The sequence below is a fragment of the Leptonychotes weddellii genome, chromosome 5 (genome assembly GCF_054177405.1).
Source record: "Leptonychotes weddellii isolate Sample4059 chromosome 5, ASM5417740v2, whole genome shotgun sequence".
Lineage (NCBI taxonomy): Eukaryota > Metazoa > Chordata > Mammalia > Carnivora > Phocidae > Leptonychotes > Leptonychotes weddellii.
This window is the reverse complement of record NC_138373.1, coordinates 155,391,951-155,413,737: the sequence shown is the minus strand read 5'-3', so window position 1 is coordinate 155,413,737 and position 21,787 is coordinate 155,391,951. Positions and strand designations below refer to the sequence as shown.

At 52.5% G+C, this 21,787-nt stretch overlaps 1 protein-coding gene across 1 annotated transcript in view; it reads left to right on the top strand.

The window, feature by feature from the left end:
* SHISAL1 (shisa like 1) overlaps positions 1-6,738 on the top strand; it is a 74,550-nt gene extending 67,812 nt beyond the window's left edge. Inside the window, exon 5 of the mRNA XM_081822614.1 lies at positions 968-6,738. Within this exon, the coding sequence (XP_081678740.1) occupies position 968 (1 nt within the window). The 3' untranslated portion in view covers positions 969-6,738. The remainder of the gene's footprint in view (positions 1-967) is intronic.
* Positions 6,739-21,787: the final 15,049 nt, after the last annotated feature.

The following is a 21,787-nucleotide window of genomic DNA, read 5'->3' as shown; positions in this document are numbered from 1 at the left end:
AGAGAGAGAGAGCATGAGCATGCATGAGCCGGGAGGGGGGGCGGTGAGGGGCAGAGGGAAAGGGACAAGCAGACTCCCTGCTGAGCTCAGAGCTGTAGCGGGGCTCAATCCCAGGACCATGAGATCATGACCTGAGCCGAAGTCAGACACTTGACTGAGTCACCCAGGTGCCCCAATATTTTCTTTTTTTTTTTTTAAAGATTTTATTTATTTATTTGAGAGAGAGAGTGAGAGAGAGAAAGAGCACAAGAGGGGGGAGCGGGAGAGGGAGAAGCAGACTCCCTGCTGAGCAGGTAGCCTGATGCGGGACTCGATCCCGGGACTCCAGGATCATGACCTGAGCCGAAGGCAGTCACTTAACCAACTGAGCCACCCAGGCGCCCCCAATATTTTCTAGTTTTTTTATAGCAAGGGTGACCATATAGTTTATCATCCAAATCAAAACACTTACTAACATGAAGGGGGAATGATATTAAAAATTATGTCAGAACAACAGGTGTTAACTGGGATGACCCAAACTAAGACACATAATCACTCTGGTAACTGTTGAGACAGATGAACACTGTTGGTTTTATAAGTTAATCTGCTTATCTCTTGGATTGAAGATCGTATCTCTGTATCTGCACTCTGTTCTAATAATTAGCCTGTTGATTCTCTTGGATTTTCTGTGCACATTATCTGCCATTAATTGTAATTCAGTTTCTTCTATTCCACTCCTAAGATGCTATGCTTTTTTTTCTTGTCTTATTACGTGGGCCATGAGTGCTGGTTCTGAATGGAGCCACAGTGGCAGCAGGCTTGCTTATCTGGCTTCCAGTCTTAAAGTCAAATATTTCTCACTATTCCAGAAGTCATGCACTCAGAGAAAACCTGGCTTCTCTGGGCACCGAGGCCCAAGAGAAATGTCCTCAGTGAGTCCCCATGGAGGAGACACCGTGTGATATTTTGTTTCCTTCTGCTTCTCCAGAAAGCCCTTTTGCCATGCCTCAGGATGGGGGAGGTGAGACCTGAAGCACCTGGCACAGCCTCCAAGAAGAACAACTTCCACAGAGACCCCAGGGAGAGCCGAAGTGGCTGCGGCGGTGGCAGAGGAGGAAATGCCACCTGTACCCACAACCCCCTTCCATGGACTTCTAAGATTAGGAGCAAACTCAGGGGTGGGGGCCAGGGATCTTAAGGGAGGGGGTCTTGAGCCACCCGTCTGCGAGCAATAGTCCCATTCTGGGCTGGTGGCTTCTGAAAGGTGATGCCATTGTGGACTCAGGATGACCAGCACAAAACTGCTCCGGCGAATTCAAGCCACAGGGATTAGGCCTGTGTATCGTATCTGTGGGCCCCTTGCCTCCAGTCCCTCCAGTTGTGGCCTGTGGGCCTATCTGTGTCAGAATACTGAATGTGAGTGTGTGTGTGTGTGTGTGTGGGTGGGTGAGTGGGTGTGTGTGGGTGGGTGTGATTTGGGTGTTCTTTTTGTGTGTTTGTTTGGTTGATTTCTATTGGAGTCCCCCCGAGTCCTCTAATGGGCACAGGTCACCAGTGGCAGGGGCCTTGGTCAGCATCCCCGTTCAAACTTCTGGCTGTGGCTGGCAGCCGTGAACCCACTAGAGACAGCGAGCACGAGGCATGGTCCAGCTGTGTCTGAGGGCCCTGGGGATTTGAAGATGCTAGTGAGGGTTGGTTCTTATGGAATTTGTTCCTATAACAATGTAATGATAGGGGATGATGCATCTTGGGCCATCCACAGAACAGGCGCTGGGCTGCGTGTCTTCATGCACTCTCCCTCTCACTGGGAGAGGGGTGTGGTGAGCCCCCTGCAGAAATGGCTCTGAGCAGGGAAGTTGCCCAGGGTCACACAGCCAGGAGGAGACCAGCCCCTCTGTTTGATCTTAGGGGTGTAGGAACCCAAAGTCCACACTCCCCATCCCAGGGGACCCCCCAGCACAATCCCTGGAACATCTCCCCACTGGCTTCTCAGTGGACTGACTGTTGCCCCAAGTTCTCCACCATCACTGCCCTGAAACCTTCATCCACACAACACATTCTGGTTAAGCACCTGCTGTGTGTCAAACCCCAGCCTGGGCAGTGATAGGGACTGGCCATGAGTCAGGCAGGCCTGGTCCCTGCCCTGGAGGGGGGGCACCATCTGGTGGGATAGACAGACACACAGATCTGTGCTGAACATGGTGATGAGGACTGTGGAAGCTCCAGGGGAAGTTTCCAGAAACCATTCCACTTTAGACTTCCACGTAAACCCGGATGCCTATAACATCTGTCCCCAGAGCTCCCCCCACCCACCCACCCTGCTGGCCCAAGGTGCACACACGGAAGGGCATTGCCTGGGAAAGGATCACATAAATCCCCAAGGACCACACTGCCAGTGTAGACACACTCATTCCACCGGTGTTAGTGATAACCAGATCTCCCCCCGCTCTTAGCGTGGCGGACCCTGCTCAGCAAACTTGTGTCCATCTGATGGCGTGTCCTCACTTAGCCAGACCTAGTGCTCTTGCACACACACTGTCTGCCCTCCAGACACAGCAGGGAGTGGGCAGGCCCCAGCTCCTGGTGCTGGCTGGCTAGGTGGGGAGAGAGGACAGGGGAGAAGTGAATCGTGAATAAGGATGGGGAATGCTGGGCCGAGAATTCAGTCAGAACAATCTGTTAGTGAGGGGCTTGTCGATGTTGGGTGGTCTGGGAATGCCTTTCTGAGCAGGTGATGTTTAAGCCCAGGTCTGAATGATAAGCAGGAGCCATGGGCGTTAAACACAGGGGAAAAGCATCCAGCACAAAGACCCTCAGGCAATAGCATGCTTGATGGTTTCAAAGAACCAAAGAAATCCAGGATGGCTGGGACGCAGAGGGAGGGCAGGAGGGGTTGAGGGCGAGGGAGTCCAGGCTCTGTAAGACCTCACAGACACAACAGCCTGTCCTTTGATAGAGCATTTTCCAGACAAACCTGGCTCTCCATCCCTCAACAGCTCCATAAGGAAAGGACTCTCCTCATTTCGTGGACTAGGAACCCGAGACTCAGATGGGTCCAGTGACCCGCCCCAGTTCACCAGGCAGGCTGTGGCAGACCAGACCCATGGTTTCCATGCATCTCCTCAGACAGGGGTGCCCAAGCGTATGGCTTGGCAGAGGCAAAGTGAGAAAACTTTACTTGGGGTCTTGAGTACGGACGGGCATGTCTTCCTTTCCCTGGACGCTGTGGGGAGCCCTGGAGAGGGACTCAGCCACCCTCCGGCCCAGGGGGATAAACCCTCACCTGCATCCAATGTGCAGAGGCTCGGGAATCAGGGGAACCTGAAGTCTGGGGGGGGGCACAAGACCCGGATTGTGACATCAGCTCTGCACTAAGAGCGATGTGCCTTCGCCGCCCTCAGTTTCCCCCTCGGTAAGAGGAAGGAGTCAGACCAGGTATTAGGGGGCTGGCATCTCTGGCTTCCTGTGGTCCAGGGTGACGCTCACGCAGCTGATCCCACAGGGGGTGCTTCCTCTGGCGGGAAGGAGCTGGTTGCCTTGCCTCCCTGGCCGGACTGCCTGAGCCGGAGGCTCACTTCGACCAGCCAGGGCCAGGACCTACCTGATCCACAGCCTCGAGAATTACAACTTGCAGGCCTCTGGCCCCTGCCAGCAATCTTCTCGGGAGTGACTGATAACCCCGTGGGGCTTGGGACGGAATATTATGTTGGAATGGAGGCCTCCCACGTGTAGCTCAGAAGACAACACAGACGTAGCCGGCCAGGCGGGGCAGAGTATGCGGAGGGCAGGGGCCCTTCCTCGCTCCCCTCCGAGCCTGTTTGCCACCTGTCGGGGGGGTAGGGGGGTGTGGGAAGGAGGGAACAATGGTCACTGGCTCTCTCAGTGGCTGAGGCGTGAGACGGGGTGCCGGGTGTGAGCGCCCCAAGTGGAGGGCAGCTGCAGGGAAGGCACGTGTGCGCAGGGCCGTCCCTCCCAATGTCCAGGGCTCCTCAAAACCCCGCAGGAGCCCGGCTCACCCCAGCAAAATCCTGTCCCCTCCCTACTGTGGCAGGCCACCGTGCCAATCGGTAGAGTGTCCCTGAGAATAAGACACAGGGTAGTGACAAGTTCAAGTAGAGATTTCCAGAGTTAGTGTTTTTAGTGACTCCCAAACCCGGTTTTTCAAGCTGCCTATGTTTACTTTCTACTGCGAGCTTCTGGCTATCACCACGTAATTTGTAACAATAACAATAATCATAGTACAAAAAGAAAAATAAAAAGCAGAGAAAGAAGAAGACAACGTACCTTACCGAGGAGTTTGTACCTGACGCCAGTCTGTGTCCTGACTCCCGTTTGTGAGGACCTCTTCCTATTGGGAACGGTGCGTCACGGACGAGCAGCCTACGCTTTCCCTCTCACCTGTGCATGGAGTGATCCGTGTGTTTTGGAACCGATTCAGAACCAATAGTGGCAGCGCTCTCAGGCCCTCTGCCCTCACCTTTACCTCTGAAGTCGCCCTGAGCCTCAGTCAGGAGCAGCCTCCTCCTGCAGACGGGCCCGGAGCTGCCAGGGGCCAGGGGGCCGTCTGACGCTGACCAGGACCAGTATGAAACAGGCCTTAATTGAAAACACACGCACGTGCACCCCCGCACGCACAGGGACAAGCACGCACACACACACGTAGACGCGTGCACACACGCAGGTGGATCCAGGCCCTCTTGCGGTCTCGGATGCTTTAGAAAAATAGGCGGGCCACTAACGAGGGCAGGTGGTCCTTCCCTTCATCGTCAGACCATTCAGGCAAACGTGGCCCCGAGGCTGGAAAGAAGGGCTTGGGGGGTGGGGGGGATCAGGGACAACGTGGTGAGGAGTGGGGCTGAGAGACGCTTCCCGGCTCACCATCAAATCCAAAGCTCTCCCTAGATCATTTCAGTCACAGCGAGACTGTGGGTGTGGCCATGCCTGGCACCGTCTCCCACGCAGACCCCCAGACCCTCGCTGCACCAGGTCGGGATCCTGACCCTCAGCCGTCCCTCCAGCCCAGGCCCCGTCCGCCAGCCCAGCTGACATCCTATCCACCGTGTCCACTAGAGTCTCGTCGATCCCTCAACAACCCAAATTCACGTGACAGCCCCCAGGGGAGTTATTGGGGGCATTTCTTGTCAGTGTCGAGGGGCAGCCATGTCATCACTCTGCCCCCCCACCCCCGTCGTCTGCTACGGGACCCTGAGGTCGGAATAATAGAAGTGACTTTCAGGAATTCTTGACATTGCCACTTACCTGGTGAGTATCAGATGGTGTCTGCCTGGTCCCCACAAACCATCTGTAAGGTCAGAGGGGCAGCCAGCCCCCCAGTGAGTGGTGACACCGTGCTCAGTGCCACCTGGAACCGCAGAGCCATCACCAGATCAGGCTGGGGAGATGCCCTTTACCCCCCAGAGCAGAAAGACCACACACCGGCTGCGTGACTAACACCCCACGCGGTCCCAGCCTGCCTTGCAGCACACACAGCCCCAGATGGCAGTCAAGGGAACGGATACGACCTTGGGGTCTGTGGCCTGAAAAACAGATGTTGAAGTTGAGAATTCAGGTGAGAGAGATAGAAGATCCTAGAAAATGCATTCGCTCACGCATGCATTCCTTCATCTGTTCAACAAATATTTATCCAGCTCTGAACCCAGCGCGCATCTGGGAGCAGTTCCTGCCGAACACAGAGATGACAGGGAACATGCGTGTGTCCATGGGAGAGGCCGGGGTCCCCTGAGAAGTGACTAGCTGTGCCTAAAAGTTAGGAACGCCCAGATCCACAAAGCAAATAGGCAACACCTACCTATCCCCTCCATGAGAGTGACCTTGGAGGTAGCATTTTCCCCACCCCTCAAGTTCCAGGACCCTGCCAGATAGTTGGTCCTAGAGAGATGCCTGGTGAGTGAGCCACTTTGACCCTTTGTCACACTGTACCAAAAACTCCTGTCTTTGCATCAAAACCCTGATATGTTTGCCCTTGACAGGGTGACATTCAGGGCTGCGGCAGGGCCTACCCCCCAGAGGCACCATTCACAACGCTGTCACCAAAATGGTCATGGGTTCCCAGGAACAGCATTTCTATGGACCGCTTTGGGAACAGCAGCCCCCAGGTTTGTGCAGTGAGGTGCCCTGTGAATTGCCCTACACCACACTCCAAAATACGCAGGAGCCCATGGAAGTCAGATGAGCCTGGGCGGGGGGTGGTTGCTGGGGCACGTGGTTGCAAATGGCGGCGGGCCCTGCCACCAGGGCATCCAGTGGGACCAAACTGGTGACCTGAGAGAATGTCTTCTTGGAGCCCCGCCTGGGTTCTCACGTGTGTTCTTTCTGTTTCTCCCCCCTTCTGTATGTTCAAGCTGGTGGGATGCGTCACAATCAGATCGGCAAGCAGTCAGTCTGGGTCAGGTGCAATAACTAAGTGGGACGCCGAGGGGGAGGGGCTCAGTCGCCTAAACAAGGCAGGACCCCCACCCCAGGCAGGTGCGTCCACGCCAGGGTCGGCCACGCTAGGGCACACAGGTGAGGGTGGGACAGGGTGGTTCCTCTCTCCTGCACACCCTGACTTCCATGAGCAGGCACAGGGTCTCCCTGAGAGATGATAACTGGGAAAACCAAAAACCAACAATATTCCTGATAATAATAATGTAATAATAATAATAATGTATTTTACACTGCGCTACGCTGCTTTTGTCTTTATATACAGTAGTTTTTATAAAGATGTCCTTAGGTTTTAATAAAGGAGTGTCATGTCAACTGTTCCAGTGTTAAAACGTGCTTTAACGTTTCCAAATGCACTCGTGGGAACCGGCCTTCGTGATTATTCCATTCTAGGCCCGGGAGGCTGGGAGAGGAGGACCTGAGGTCTCAGCTGAGGACCTGTCTAGGGTGGCACTAGGGGTCCAGCCCCAAGGGCAGATGGAGAGGCCAAACGGGGACCATCTCCCAAGGGGCAAGAGCAGGCGGGAAAGGAGACAGAACCGTGCGGTCCCCCAGATGGTGACGGGAGCTGTGAGCACGCGGGTGGGCAAGCGGGCGGGCTGGGAACAGTTGCTGCACATTGTTATCTCCTTGAACCCTGTGCCAGGCTGGTAGGTGGATTCCCATCCCTGGCTCAGAAGGTGGCCCTAGATAACCGAGCACCATCCCGTGGGTTCTCGGAGGAGGGCCGGACCCCTGCTCTCCAGGAGGGACAGACACCCGTATTGGGCAAAGGGGGGTTTTGTGCCTCCCATACCTGCCACCCACTGGGGCCACGTTGGACCCTCTTTCCGCCCGGGTCTCAGCCCCACAAACAATTTGGCCAGAGCAATGTCACCCCACGAGGGCTGGCGCTGCGTCCAGTTCCGTTCAAAGCTCCAGCCTCAAATACCATTTGGAGCTTTGCCTCCCAACCCCCCAGGCTGGAGTCCCATCCTAGGGCCTAGAGGGCAGAGGCCGGACTCAGTGCACCCTTCTCCTCCCCAGGGCAGCCAGCGTCTGGGCTGGAGCGGGAAGGTGGGGGAAAGGACCAGAAAAGGGGGCAGGGAAGGAGCTAGTTTGATGTCACTGTTTTTGCTGCTGCAGGAAAGTTCTGCATTCTTGGGGCACATGGAGGTTTCTTGGGGAGGGCCGTGTGGGGTGTCCCCATGCCCCTATTCCCAGGCAAGGAGGACCAGGCCAGGATGCAACCATCTGTACACACACGTACAGACACACGAACATACACACGCAGGTGCACGCACTCATGCACCTCCCCTCCTTGGCTCTGGAGAGGGGACGGGGACAACCTTCCTGAAAGAAGACTGCCCTCCTGGAGAGCTGCCCTCTCTCTCCCACGTGCCCCTTATGCTGTGGGCAGGGTGACCACACAGGAGAAGGGACAGAGGTTGGCTTCAGATCCCTCAGGGCCTCAGGTGCCCAGCCAAATGTCTTGAACTTGATCGAATGGGCCGAGGAGTGCTGTGGGCAGGCTTGGGGCAAAGGAGGGATGTCATCAGTTCCCCAGACTAGGAATTAAAAAGAAGGCACCACAACACATCCAAAAGAACAAAAAAGATAAGAGGAAAATTCATATCCAAAACACCTGAACATTGAAAAGAAACAGGTAAGTTTCTTTAAAACATTACAAGTTCCCGAAACTGATACTAGAAAATGAAAATCTAAAGAGCCCTATAATTATTAAGTAAATTGAATCCATAAGCAAGTTATTCCCACTAAGAAAACTCCAGGACCTGCAAATTCAATGAAACCTGTAAGGAAGACATCAAGCCAATCTTAAGCAAGCTCTTCTGGAGAACAGGAGGGAAAAATAAGATAAACATACAAGAGCATAAAATGGCCTCAACTCATTTTTTTGAGGCCAGAAGAACGCTGATACCAAAACCTGGCAGAGCAAGCCTCAGTCATCACACAGATGCAAAAATCCCAATCAAAATAGAGCACATGGTGGAATTCAGCACAACCTAATCAGGTGTATCCCAGAAATGTCAGGTTGGTGATCCCATAGCATCAGCATCTTAAAGAGAAACATGTATGATCCCTTCAATAGGCTCAGAAAAAAAATAATAAAGTCAACACCCGTCAAGTTTAAAAATGCTGGAGCACAAGGGGACATTCTTAAACCAGATAGCCAATACCCATGAAAAACATATAGAAAACACCTTATGGATCTTGATACTTGAAATCTTGAAAACTTTCCTTTCAGATCAGGAATGAGCCCCTGACACCTGTTCTCACCGCTTCTGTCCAACGTTGTAGAATTCCCAGCAGCACTGTGAAACAGAGACAAGGAATCAAAGGTGTAAGGATTAAAACAGAAGAAATTAAAATGCAACCTTTGAAGATGATATGATTGTATAGGTGAGAAATCCAAAATAATCTAATTTAAATTAAACCCAGCAGCTAAGCATTATATATATGTCATTCAAACAAAATCTGATGTGGGTTGCTGAGAACTCTCTATTATACACCATTCAGGAGCCTAGGCACCCTCTGACCTGTTCACCATTGTCTCACTCCGAGGCCTCCAGGGTCACCATGGTGAGGAAGGACAGAGCATGAGGGTCGCTTGTCAGCTCTTCAACACTTTGGGCTGGAGGTAAGAAGTGTTACTTCTGCTCACATTTCATTGGTTGGAACCAGTCACACAGCCCCACCTAACTGCCAGGGAGCTAGGAAGAGTTGTCCTCCTGTGGTCCCCAAATATTCAAGTCACGCTTTGTCCCACATGTAGGACACACTCACACCTTCTCGAGAGAGTCAACCCAACTGCCATGCTCACTGAATCCAGCTTGAAATCTCGGCTCTTGGAGCAAGTGACCTGCATGGAGCTCTTCAGAGGGTCGGTGCCCACCTCCTCTTGCTCTGGACACCTTTAAACTGAAAGACATTCCCTGCCTCCAATACTGACCCCATATTCAATGATGGAGCAGGGTGGTGACAAGTACAATGAACACTTACACATGGAGAAAATGGAGACAGGTGGCCATCTCTGCTGTGTAGAATCCCCACACCCTGCTGGGCAGACCTACCTGGGGCCAAGACCCCTACCCTGGGGTGGCCAAGCTTTCTTGATTAGGCTCCTTCTGAAAAGGTACCTTGATGGTCATTCTCCCTGGCCCTTGACTATGTCCTGCCATCAGGCTCCTTGGCCACAGCTGAAATGGACATTTGGGAATATGCCCTTTGGGGGCTGTGGAATCTCAGCTGCTGTCTGCCCACAGAAGACTGGGGACCCAGTGAAGAGTCAACAGTCGAGTATTTTAGCCCAAGCTTTGGGTTCCTCTCCAATACGGTTTCCTCAAAAATGTGACAAACATCGATATATTTGTTTCCAGTGAGTTCCATGTTCTATCCTTCAAGGCAAAAGGTCTTTCTGGGATACAGGTCTCCACTTTGCTTACTTGCCATTTTGTCCCCATGTTTCACTCACAATATAATGGCAGCCACTTGGAGTCTATCTGGACTTTTCTAATCTGCTTTTTGCCCTGAGGTAGTTTGAGCCTTTGTTGTTCAAACACTCCCTAAATCCCTTTTCAAGTTATTTTTGGCTTCCCAATTTTGCTAAGCCCCAGATTTCTGGAATTTCTCTATTGTCTTTATTTCTGCTCACAAACAGCCACCTCTTTCTTGAGCTCATGTCTTTCTTGCAAAATCTTGTTGAGTGTCGTCAACAGCCAAGACGCACTTCTACTCTCCTGCTCTCTCCCCTCTTGTTTTCATGTTGCAAGTTCAATAGGGTATGGGGTCATGCAGACTGACTTAGGTCAATGTGTCACCATCCACAACCTGACCCCCAACCCCCAGATCCAGTGTTTCCTTGGCACCCGCCACCAGCCGCTAAGCTAATGCCGTATCTTTTAGTTTTTTGATGCCTCAACACCGATGTAAGTCAGGACAGGATAAGGCTACGCGGAGGTCAAAATAAAGGGTTCTCCATCCCTCATGCAAAGATGGTGCAATCAGACTAAGCTACAGGGAAACTCCACTCCACAAAGTAACTCAGGGACCCAACTGCTTCCATCTTGTCTCCACAGTTTTCACTCAGAGCCTCTTGGATCTGAATGCACCAGGAGGGAATAGAGAGAGAAAGAAGCATTCTTAATGACCTCATCTCAGTGTTATGTACCGTCTTCCCAAAGTCCTCTGGATGCAAACATACTATAAAGACACTATGATCAAAACAATATGCTGCTGGCTTGAGAATAGACAAATAGATTAGAATACAGAAATATAAGGGAGCATATATGATACTTAATATAACGAAAGTAGTGTTTCAATACAGTGAGGAATTATTAACTAATATATAGTTATTATCCTTGTTTGACTAAGCCACAAGTATTTACAAATGATACTGACTGGCTACCCATCCAGGGGAAAAGAAATTCGACCCCTATCTTAGCCGTATCTGAAAACCAACTTCCTATTAGAAACTTAAACAACAACAATTCAGCCAGAAATTCTAAAGGGCTATAGGAACATTCTCAATGTAGGAAAATGCCTAACCAGGACCAGACACCCGATGTAGCTAAAGAAGTGATAAACAAAAAAATTCATTTTTGTATGGCAAAAGGTAACACAAAGTTAAAATGTGAACAAGAGATTTAAACACAAAGAACACATACAAGGCTTACATTTAATTTATAGAGAGCACACACAAATCGAGAGGGAATAAACAACCCAATTTCTATAAAAAGAAAAAGGGACACCAGGAGGCAATTCACAGAATTAATCCAAATGGCAACAAATGTCTGAAAAGACTTTCAAACACACAGACATGGGGCAGGGGAGCAAAGCGAAATAAAGAGTTGCCATTGTACACCCATCAGACTGGCAAAAAATAAATCTGTCAGTTTCTCATTAGCAGCCACCTGAGAAAAGGGTGCTTTTCATGCACTGATGCTAGAAATGGATCCACACTCGCCTTTGTTGGAAGCAATCTGAAAATATCTATTAAAATTAAAAGCTGTACCGCATTTGACCCAGCATGGATGGAATGGAATTCCAAGTGGGAAAGGGAGCAAAATGATGCTTATCAACAGGGGAAAGACTCAGTGGTGTGCTGCTAACTGATCAACAATTTCATCTCCAGAGGGGGGAAAAAAGCATGTATTTTTAATTTATCATAAAATTAACTAACATAAAGGATGTGTGGCTCAGAGCTTACGAGTGATAATAAAATATTATCCTCTTGGTTATAAATTTTATATAGTCAAATAATTCTCAGAGAGTGCTTCCGTTGATTTTTGCCAAACTCATACCTGTAGCCCACGCAGGTGGCCGTGGTGAGCAAGTGTAGATCCAGCATGAACATTCATGGATAGTTCCGTTTTAGTGCAAGAGGAAGAAGAAAATGAAACCAAGACGTGTTGAGACTTCACCTTTTGTCCATGGCCTGAATACCCTCTTTGTCCAGTTAAATAAGTTTTCAGGTCCTTGGAGAACGTTCCTCCATTTTTTTTTTTTTTGATTCCCAATATAATAGCTACAAACATCACACCCTTGGACGTTGATTTGCATTATCAACGTTAGCGTTTCTTAAGTACTAGACAACCACCAAGACAATAGATCAAGCCCTAATGGGTAATGCATGGCAATTTCCGTGGGGTGTACCCTCTCACCATGGCCACCTGTAAACTAGGTGCATGACGTGTCTGATCATAACTCGGGAAGAGATGCACAAAAGTGTGTCATTATATTGTATTGACAATAGATGTTCATAATCTCGAGCATCAGTTATAGTAAAATAATTAGGAAGCGATTGTTTTAAGTATTTTTTGCCTTTTTTAAAAAAAAAATTTTTTTTAAGATTTCATTTATTTGCGAGAGAGAATGAGAGACAGAGAGCATGAGAGGGGGGAGGGTCAGAGGGAGAAGCAGACTCCCCGCCGAGCAGGGAGCCCGATGCGGGACTCGATCCCGGGACTCCAGGATCATGACCCGAGCCGAAGGCAGTTGCTTAACCAACTGAGCCACCCAGGCGCCCGTTGCCTTTGTTTTTTAATAGAATGTATTTAATATGTAGTTTATGGAATTTAATCTTCTTGCTGACTGCATTGAATAACCGGCTCACAAAATTCCTGAAAAATTAACAATAGACTTTCACGAGCCAGTACATGCTGGCTCCAGCACAGCCCTGGGAATAGCTGGCCAAAACGGAGTGGCCATGCAGCGGAATTTTTAGGCAACTATTTACAGGAACAAATAGAAGTTCTACAGAGGATTTGGAGGGATTTTCACAAAGAATTGCCAAATAAGAAAAGCAAAATACAGACAAGAGAGAATAATATCGATCCCATTTTTGCAGCACAATGACCGCCCCCAGCAAAAGCTGCGTACATGTGTGTGTACACATTAATTAGTGGTTGCACCAGCATTCCGAAGAATAAGGCGACATGGTTTGAGGACATAGGGTGTGATGTGTGGGAGAGAGGAAAGGGAGCCAAGCAAAATAGGAAAACAGAACAAAAAGACCGCCAATAAAACAAATTGCACATATGTTAACACATTCTGGCATTTATGCATAATATATGCATGTATGTGTTCATGTCATTAAAGTACATCCTTTCTTTTTTAAAAGATTTTATTTATTTATTTGAGAGAGAAAGAGCAAGAGAGCACAGGCATGGGGAGGGGCAGAGGGAGAGGGAGAAGCAGAATTCCTGCGGAGCAGGGAGCCAGCTGAATGCGGGGCTTCATCCCAGGACCCTGGGATCATGACCTGAGCTGAAAGCAGATGTTTTACCGACTGAGCCCCCCAGGCGCCCCTCATTAAAGCACATTTTAAACCAGGTCCTCCGTTGGACGATTGTTAGGTTATCCATTGTTGCGTAACAACCTCCCCACAAAAAACATAGTAGCTTAAAATGCCAACAACCATTTACTGTGACAATTCTGTGGGCTCAGAGTGTGGGTTTTCTGGGGCACTGGGAAGGCTGGGGAGGTTGGCAGGAGCTCCCCATGAGGCTGGCCACAAGCTGTCTGCACATGGTCATCTCCACGTGGCTGCTTGGGCTTCCTTACAGCATGGTGACTAGGTGCGGGGGAGTGAGCGGGGGGCGCTGGAGGAGGGTCAGGAAAATGACACGGGGTCATTTTCAACTTGCAAGGATTTTGACTTGCATTTCAAGTGAAAAGTGGGAGATTTTGCAAGGTTTTGAACAGAGGAGTGACAAATTCTGGCTCCCTGTTTGGGTTATTTTAAAGATTTTATTCATTCATTCATTCATTCATTCATTTTAAGCAAACTCTACAGCTTGAACTCATGACCCTAAGACCAAGAGTCGCACACTCAACCGACTGAGCCAGCCAGGCGCCCCTGGCTTCCTGTTCTGAGTCCGGTGCTAAGGACGGACTGCAGGACACAACGATAAAGGTGGCTTGTACCAGGGGGGAAGCAGCGAGCGTGGTGGAGAGTGGTCAGGTCCTGGATGTGCTTCGAAGGCAGACAAGATGATTTCCTGCAGATTGCGTGTGGGGTGTGAGACAGGCACCATGGGTGAGCACAAGGTACTTGCCCTGAGCCACTGAAAGGCGGCAAGGCTGGGAGACCGGGAGTTCAGCGCTGGGTGTGTTGAGCTTGAGAAGAGGTGGTTCACATCCCAGAGAAATGTCACGGAGGCAGCTGGAAACCTGGCTGGAGGTCAGGACAGAGGCCCAGGCTGGAGGATAATGTGGGAGTCATTGGCATCTGGATGGTGTTTAAAATCCACTCGGCAGGATCACTAAGAGAGCCTGTGGCTAATGAAGGGAGGCACAGTCGGAGGACTGAGTCCCGGGACACTGCACCGTGCTCAAGGTCAAGCACAAGGAAGCACTGGCAAGGGGGAGTGAGTGTGCGGGGTCCTGAAACCAGGTGAGGAGAGGGCAGCCAGGAGGAGAGAGGGACCCATCCGCAGAGTCGGATGCTGCTGGTAGGCGGGGAGCCCAGGTTTGACAGTGGGGTGGGGGCCCCTGCTGAGTTCATTCAGAGCCGTTTCAGGGAATCCGTGGGGTCAAGGGCCTGCTTGGAGGGCTTTGGGAGATTCGAGAAGGATGGGGAGGGGTTTTGCTCTTTCAGGGAACTCTGCTCTCAAGAGAGGGAAGAAGACTGCCGTGGAGGGCAGAAGCGGGGCCGAAGTCCTGTTGAGAACGGGAAAAAGATCTGGATGCTTTCTTTCTGAGCTGTGCTGAGCCGGCATCCTCACTCCACCTGCCCTCGTTCTTACCTGCCCACCAGCCACTCCCAGAGGGGGAGCCCCTGAACCACGCAGAGGCTCGGCACTCCAGTGGGGGGAGCTTGCCTGGAACAGCACGCTCCCCGGATCGCCGTCGGATCCCCCACCTTCCCATTAATGGCCTCAGAAAATACCCAGAGCGGCTGGCAAATGTTCGAGCCAAACTCCGTTGCGGGAGGCAGCAAGACGTGACGGGGACTGGGAATCTGCAGCATATGAGCCGGGGAGGCAAGGCCAGACGGGCTCTCGTTAGAAATGTCTATTTGTGGCTCCCCAGCCTAATTTCCGAGTATGATAATGAATAAATATTGGTCTTTCCTTCTGCAGCTTTTTCCATTTGGGTGGTTCAATCAGATAGATACTGCCACCTCTTGTTTTCTAGAACGGTGGAGAGGTTGGGGCCCAGGAAGGGAGGGGGTGTTACCCAGCATGGCGCAGGAAAGTGGTCACAGACAGGGAGGGGAGCATGGGAAGGTCAGAGCCCTTCAGAGGGCATCTGGGGCTGCCCTCAGCTTCCACTTACCTCCTGCTTTCATCCCTCCAACATACCCTGACAAGGGCTCATCCTACTACTGCTTGGATACCACCAACCACGGGGAGCTCACTATCACAAGCAGTCCATTTCATTGTTAGATGTTTCAAAAATGCTAGAAAGCTCTTTCACTTGAAAAACAGTGTTGACCCCTGCTCTGGACACAGGATGCAGTGAATAAGACCTCCAGGGTCCCTGCCCGCAGTGGACAAACAGGAACCCACACAGACAGCAGAAGGAGAGGAGGGAGGAGATACCTAGTGCAGAGGCGCTAGGGCGGGGTGAGACAGTGACAGGTCAGGTCACAGAGGTGACCAGGAGCTGTGACAGCTTCATGAGCACTGGGTCAAAGGGAGCCGTACGTGTGAATATCAGAGGACAGTGTTCTGGACAGAGGTTGTAGTATGGGGGGACCCAACTGGCCTCTGAGGATGGGGACCCCCACCTGATGTGGGTGGCCATCTTCAATGTCCTTGCTGGGGTCAGGTCGGTCCCAGGAGCAGAAATGGGACAGGGGCCACGGGACAGTTAGCAGCAAGGCACTGCACTTCCTCTCTGAGCCTAGAGGGGCGGTGTGAGTGTGTGTTACCCACCGGCAGTGCCCTTCCCCTCCCGGTCCCCACCCCCTCCATCCCCACCCCCAGCCCCTCTAGGTCTCTGCAGCCTTCTCCCTGAGTGGAACCCGCCCCCACCCCCTACCCCTGGAAACCCTCCTTCCTGGCAGCCTTGGGGGTCCCGGCTTAGGCTTACTGGACTCTGCGGGAGCCCATCCCGCATCAAGCTGGGCTCCAGCTGCCTCACCCCCCGGCCCAGCCCTCCCCCCGGGGCCCTCACGACTGCTCCCTGCTGCAGGTCAGCCCCATACAGGCTCCTGTCCCTGCTCTGGTGCGCTGAAGAGAGTCCCCAAAAAGATATGTCTGCGTCCTCACCCCCAGGACCTGTGAATGTGACCTTATTTGGATAGAGGGTCTTTCACAGATATAATTAAAATGAGGTCACCCTAGATTTAGGCCGGGCCCTATGTCCAATGACTGGCATCCTTCTAAGAGAAAGAAGAGGGATATTTGAGACACGGACACAGAAGAGACTCACAGGGGACGCCCTGTGAGAAGGAGAGCGGAGGGGCGCGGCCACAAGCCAGGGACACCACGGGAACCACCAGAAGTCCACAGAAAGCCTGGGACGGATTCTCCCTCGGAGCCTCCAGAAGGAGCCAACCCTGCCCACATCCTGCTCTAGGATCTGGTCTGCAGACGGAGACAATACATTTCCATTGTACCGAGCCACCCCGTGGGTGGTGATTTGGTACAACAGCCCCAGGGAGCTCCAGGAAGATTGCCGGCCTCTCAGGTACAGAGCTAGACCACTAGCAGAATGGGTGGCTAGGGGACCGACCGGCCCAGGGCAACAGTGGGCAGCCCTCACCCTGGGCCTCCTCTTCCTCTCAACAACACGAGGTCAAGTGACTCTGAGCGGCTGGTTCCAGCCCCCAGTCCCAGCCCTGGGCCACCCCAGGGCTCTCAGACTTGGGTCTCCTGGCTCTGTCAGGGCTGTGTGGCCTGGAGCATGTTATCAACCTCTCTGGGCTCTTGCCAAATGAGTGTGTGAGAACTCCCACTGAAGGCTATCGTGAGGATCCGAAGTATTCGCAAGCCACACAGTTAAGAGCAGGCACTTAGTAGGCGCCCAGGGAGCGGCTGCTGAGCACAAACCCCTCCGTGTGCCTTCAGGCTCCGCAGCAAGTGACCAAATGAACATGTGCTGATCGGAGGGTATTTCTGCCCAGAGTCGATGTTTCTTATATGGAATTTTATTCTTACCAATAGTGGCAGCTTGTAAAATGCGTAGCTAAGTGTATTTAAAGGCTTTTACACTTGTGTAAGGGTTTCTCTGAAAACCCATTTACAAATGGAGTGGGGGCAGGCGTCCTTTGTCCAACCACATGCCTCCTGGCCCTGTCCCCAGGGTGCAGCCCCAGACCCCGGCCCCCCGTGCCTGTCACGGCCCGGCTCTCTGTCTGGGCCAGCGCCCAACCCTCTTCCCCCCGGCTCCCGCTGGACGAGCCAACTTGGCCCAGAAGAAGCTGTGCTGTCGAGGAAAGCCACCTTTAAAATCTTCTCTGTCTTCACCCAAGACAGGACCTGGGTTGTCCACCATCAGAAAACAGCCTGACACGGCCGAGCCGCCCACGGGGCCTGTCTGAGGCGCCTTCCCCTGCTGGGTCACTGGCTCGGTTCATCTCAGGCCAGAGCCTGTCTCCAGTCCCATTTGCTCTCTGCGTCCCCCCGGGAGGTCTCGGCTCTGTCTCGCCTGAGCAGCTGAGAAACACCTGCCCCTTGCCTCTCAAGCTCAGCAGGGCCGAGTCCACAGCAGCTTGTGACCGCATCAGCTGCAGAGCCCGGTGGACCCCTGCCGCAGGACTTCCCGTCTGGGTCACCAAAGGCCACCAGCTTCCTCTGGGGACATTCAGAGCCCGGCTCTCCTGCTGTGAGAAGCCCAAGGCGCGCCCAGCAGCCACACACAGTATTCAAGTGCCGGTCAGCCAGCCGGGCCCAGCATGGAACCAGACAGGCCCGTGGGACACCTTGGACCACCCCAGCCTCTCCGGCCTTCCTCCCCGAGGCCCCCACACTGCAGAGCTGAGCTGCCCCCCACCCGCACCTGCAGAGGCCAGGAGCATGATGCTGATGGCCCCTCTAGCTGTTGTGTTGACCAGCAGGTAAGCGTGGGGGCGGGGCGGGGGGGGTGGCGGTGGTTACCAGATAGCCACAGAAACTGGAAGGGAAGAAGTGGTATCAAGAGACTCCACCCTCCACCTAAAAGGAGGCACTATGACTTAGCTCCAGTCCCTCCCCCAAGGTTAAGGCAGATAAAGGGCAGAGCCAGATTTGCACCGAAGAAGTCCTGCCTATAAAGCCCCGCCCTCCCCTGGTGCCTAGTCCTATGTTGCAAGAGGGCAGTTCGATGGTTGAGTCAAGGGGCTTGATTAGATGTGTAGGACCCCCAGGCTGTGGGATGGCAGGGAGGGAGGTCTGAGCAGAAGAGGGAGAAGGCCCAGAGCGGGACTTGAGGGGCTCCCCGCAGAAGAAGTTGCAAAGTGTTCCAGCCCTGGGGTAACGAGGCTCAGTGTTTCTGGAGCGACCCCATTCCAGCAGCACCCAGTCCAGGAGTTTCGGGGCCCAAACATCTACAGTTCAGTCGGGGGACGGGGGTGGGGGAGGGGAGGCAGGAGCACTTTAACAAAAGGAACATGAAAGTAGTTTCTGCTTGCAGACTGTACTGAGATATAGGCCCCTCCCAGCATCTTGGAAGGGGCCCAGGGAAGGGACGGACCCTGAGGCTCCTGCCTGCCCTCCCTCCCAGGAAATCCACTCTTCAGCCAGGATTCATCACTGCACTGTCTAAACCGCATCACAGACCGCACATACCCCAAAAATCCCACCGGTGGCTTGCTGCTCCCCACAACACTGGGTCTGGGGCAATATGGCCACTTAACAGTGCATGAGATGGGATAGAAGGGGCCCTTCTAAGAGTCCAGAACAGGGAGGGGATCCCACTGGACTCTCGAGGTCAAGCACCCTGGGCCTAAAGTGGGGAGACTAAGGGGGAAAGGTCTTGTCCCCCAGATCTAGGACCCTGAGGTTAAGGGCTAGTCTGTCTGCTTTGGTGTTCCTTGACCTTGGGCCTCATGGGTTTGTTGCATGAATGGGAGGGGAGGGGTCTGAAAGGGAAAGAAGGAGGAAGGAGGGGAGGAGGAAGAGAGGAGGGAGGGGAGGAGGAAGAGGGGGACAGGGTCTAGACCTCCCAGCATCCAAACCACACGTGGACCAGGCACTGAGAACGTCTACAGGTGAGATCCAGGATCAGAAGTCCAAGTGTGGCCAAGATGAGAACCACCGTGCTAGAGCTGCCACTCAAGTGTGGTCCATGGACTGGCAGCATCCAGATCGCCCAGAGCTCGTTAGCAGGGCAGAATCCGCATCCAACGCCCAGATGCGTCGCGCACATGTAAATTCTGAGCGGTTGCCTGGTGTATAATATAAAGCCCAGGATGTACTGCCTGTCCCCGTAGGCCCTGAGGGGTGGATGGACATCAGCCGGTGGGCCTGTCTGACCAGCACAGCCCAGATTCTGGTGACCCAGCGTGGTCTGAGCGAGGCACCTGGCCCCGTGGGCTGCACCCACCTAACCCATGAGGAGTGCTCTATTCCCACCTTGCCGGAGGATGCTGGAACCCTGTGCAGACACCCGCCAGGTGGGCGGGCAGCACCTTTGAGGCACCCCACGCCCCCCTGGCAGGGCCTTGCCTACTGGAAAGCTCTGCCTGATCTGATACAGAATCCCCTGGCCGTTGACACCTGGGGGCCTCTGCCTCCCCCCGGGGAAGCTGCTGAGGTCTTGTCTCTGCCTCAGGCTGTCAGTGGCTCCACACCTGTTTCTTGCCGCTCTCTGCCTGGGAAATCCAGGCCAATTTCTTTCCTCCAGAACTGCTGCTTCAGCCCACTCGGTGCTCCGAGGCAGGCCCTGTCCCCCAAAACATTCTGTCTCCCTAGCACACCCACACTAATTTGGTCCCAAGAAGAAAGCACCCAAAGCCTTTTGTTAGTGGTATATACTGGTGTGGTGGGGAAGACAAGCCATGGACAAATGCTGCCCAGGTCAGGGTCCAGGATGGGAGACAGGGCAGGGCGAGGGGGATCTCCAGGTGGAGACTCAAGGAGGACCCAAAAATGGAGAGAGAGAATTGTAAAGATCCGTTGTTGCCTGTTAGAAATCTACTACGTGAAACCAGAGAATGCCTCCCATTCCCCACAGTACGAGGGACTAATACACCAAGCAGTGGTCACCCTGCAGAGCAACAGAAAAGTAACATATGTATATGCATATATGAAGATATTCTTATCTATATGCATGCACACATAGATATGTATAATATAAATATTAATATGCATCACACGGGGCAAGCAAGGACAAGGAAAACTCTCTCACAAGTCAGGGACTAAAAGTGAAATTGGAATTCCCCAGAGGGAAGCCGCTGCCAAAGCTGGCCTTGTCCTGGGGACATTTGGCCAAGCCAGGTCACCTGACCACACTTGGCTCTGGGGTGAGAGGAAAGCCTGGGCCTGCCCTGCTCAAGAGTCAGACAGGGAGCCACATAAAGCTGGGGTCTCCAAAGGGCTGTGCTGTCACGGTTGAAATAAGTTAGGGGGAAACCCTAAAGAGGACACTTGCCTTTATCAATCCTGGTATGGGAAGAAAGGAAAAAACCCTCCCCTGAAGTCATAACCACAAGCCAGCCCTATTGTGGATATTATACTAGCTGTGTGGCCCATAACGCTCAGGCTAAGACTTTAATTTAAAGGGAGCCGAATCGGAGCAACCCTCAGTATCTGGCTGAAGTAGATGTGAATTATCTCTGGAGGTTCCCATCTGCAACACAGGCTTCAAAGGGTTTCTGATGATTAAGTAGAAAGGCCCAACGGCAAAGCTCACAGAAGACACACAAGGGAAAAAGCACCATGAGCAAGAGTCAGCGCAGACAACAGGCGGCAGCATCAGACGAAAAAGACAGGCTTCAGGCATTAGCTCATCAGACACAGAACATAAATAAAGGTGCCTAAGGAATTAAAGAATTAAAAGAAGGGAGCAAACATATGAGTAAGGAATAAGAGACTATAAAGCGGCCACGAAATTTTGAAAAGGAAGCAAATAAAACTTGTAGCAACAAAAACCTATATAATTGAAATAAAATGAATGGAGTGACCAGCAGAGTCAATGCGGCTGTTACAGCCAAGGTGGCTCCCAGCTACAGCAGCAACCCATCGGAGAGGGGAGTTCAAGCATTTCTTGCTCACGTACAGTTCAAAGCTGGTGTTCCTTAATGGCAGGCAGCTCTCCCCCCAGAATAATTCCACCTGTGGCTCCACCATCTTCAGCACATGGCTACCAAGGTCACCACATTGCCCGCATAACCTGGGGATCACCCGGGCATCCTGGGGCACCAAGGGCCATAGAGGGACCAAGTGTGGGGACCAGGCTCTTCGATGTTGCGTCTTGCTTCATTCACATCTCAGTGACTTGGACTCAGTTACACGGCTGGGAAATGTGGTCTAACTGTGTGCCCAGGAGCAAGCGAAAGCAGGTTCGGTGAGTGGCCAGGCTGTCTGGTCCACAGCAGGTGAAGAAGTGTGAAGGTCCATTCAACAGGAGCCACAGCTATTATTTTGCTAACTGCACTCTTGAAAGCCCTGCCCGTTGTTATTTCGGTTAATCCTACTGACTCCCACCCTGGGAATTAGGCTAAGCAAGGAGGATCTTTCCCATTTTATAAGTAGGGAAACTCATGCTCAGAGAAGAGCAGTGTCTTGCCTAAGAGTGCAGAGCTGCTGAGATCGGAGTCCAGGACTTCCCACAACATCACACTGATGCCTTTCTCTCCAGATGACAGGGGGAAAGGGGAGGGATCACAGAGCCAGAGCTCCTCCATATGCCTCTGTGTTTTCAGCTGAGCTGGTGAACACACCAGCCTAGGGGCCAGTGAACCCAGGGGCCAAGGAAACCAACTGGAGGTCAGAGC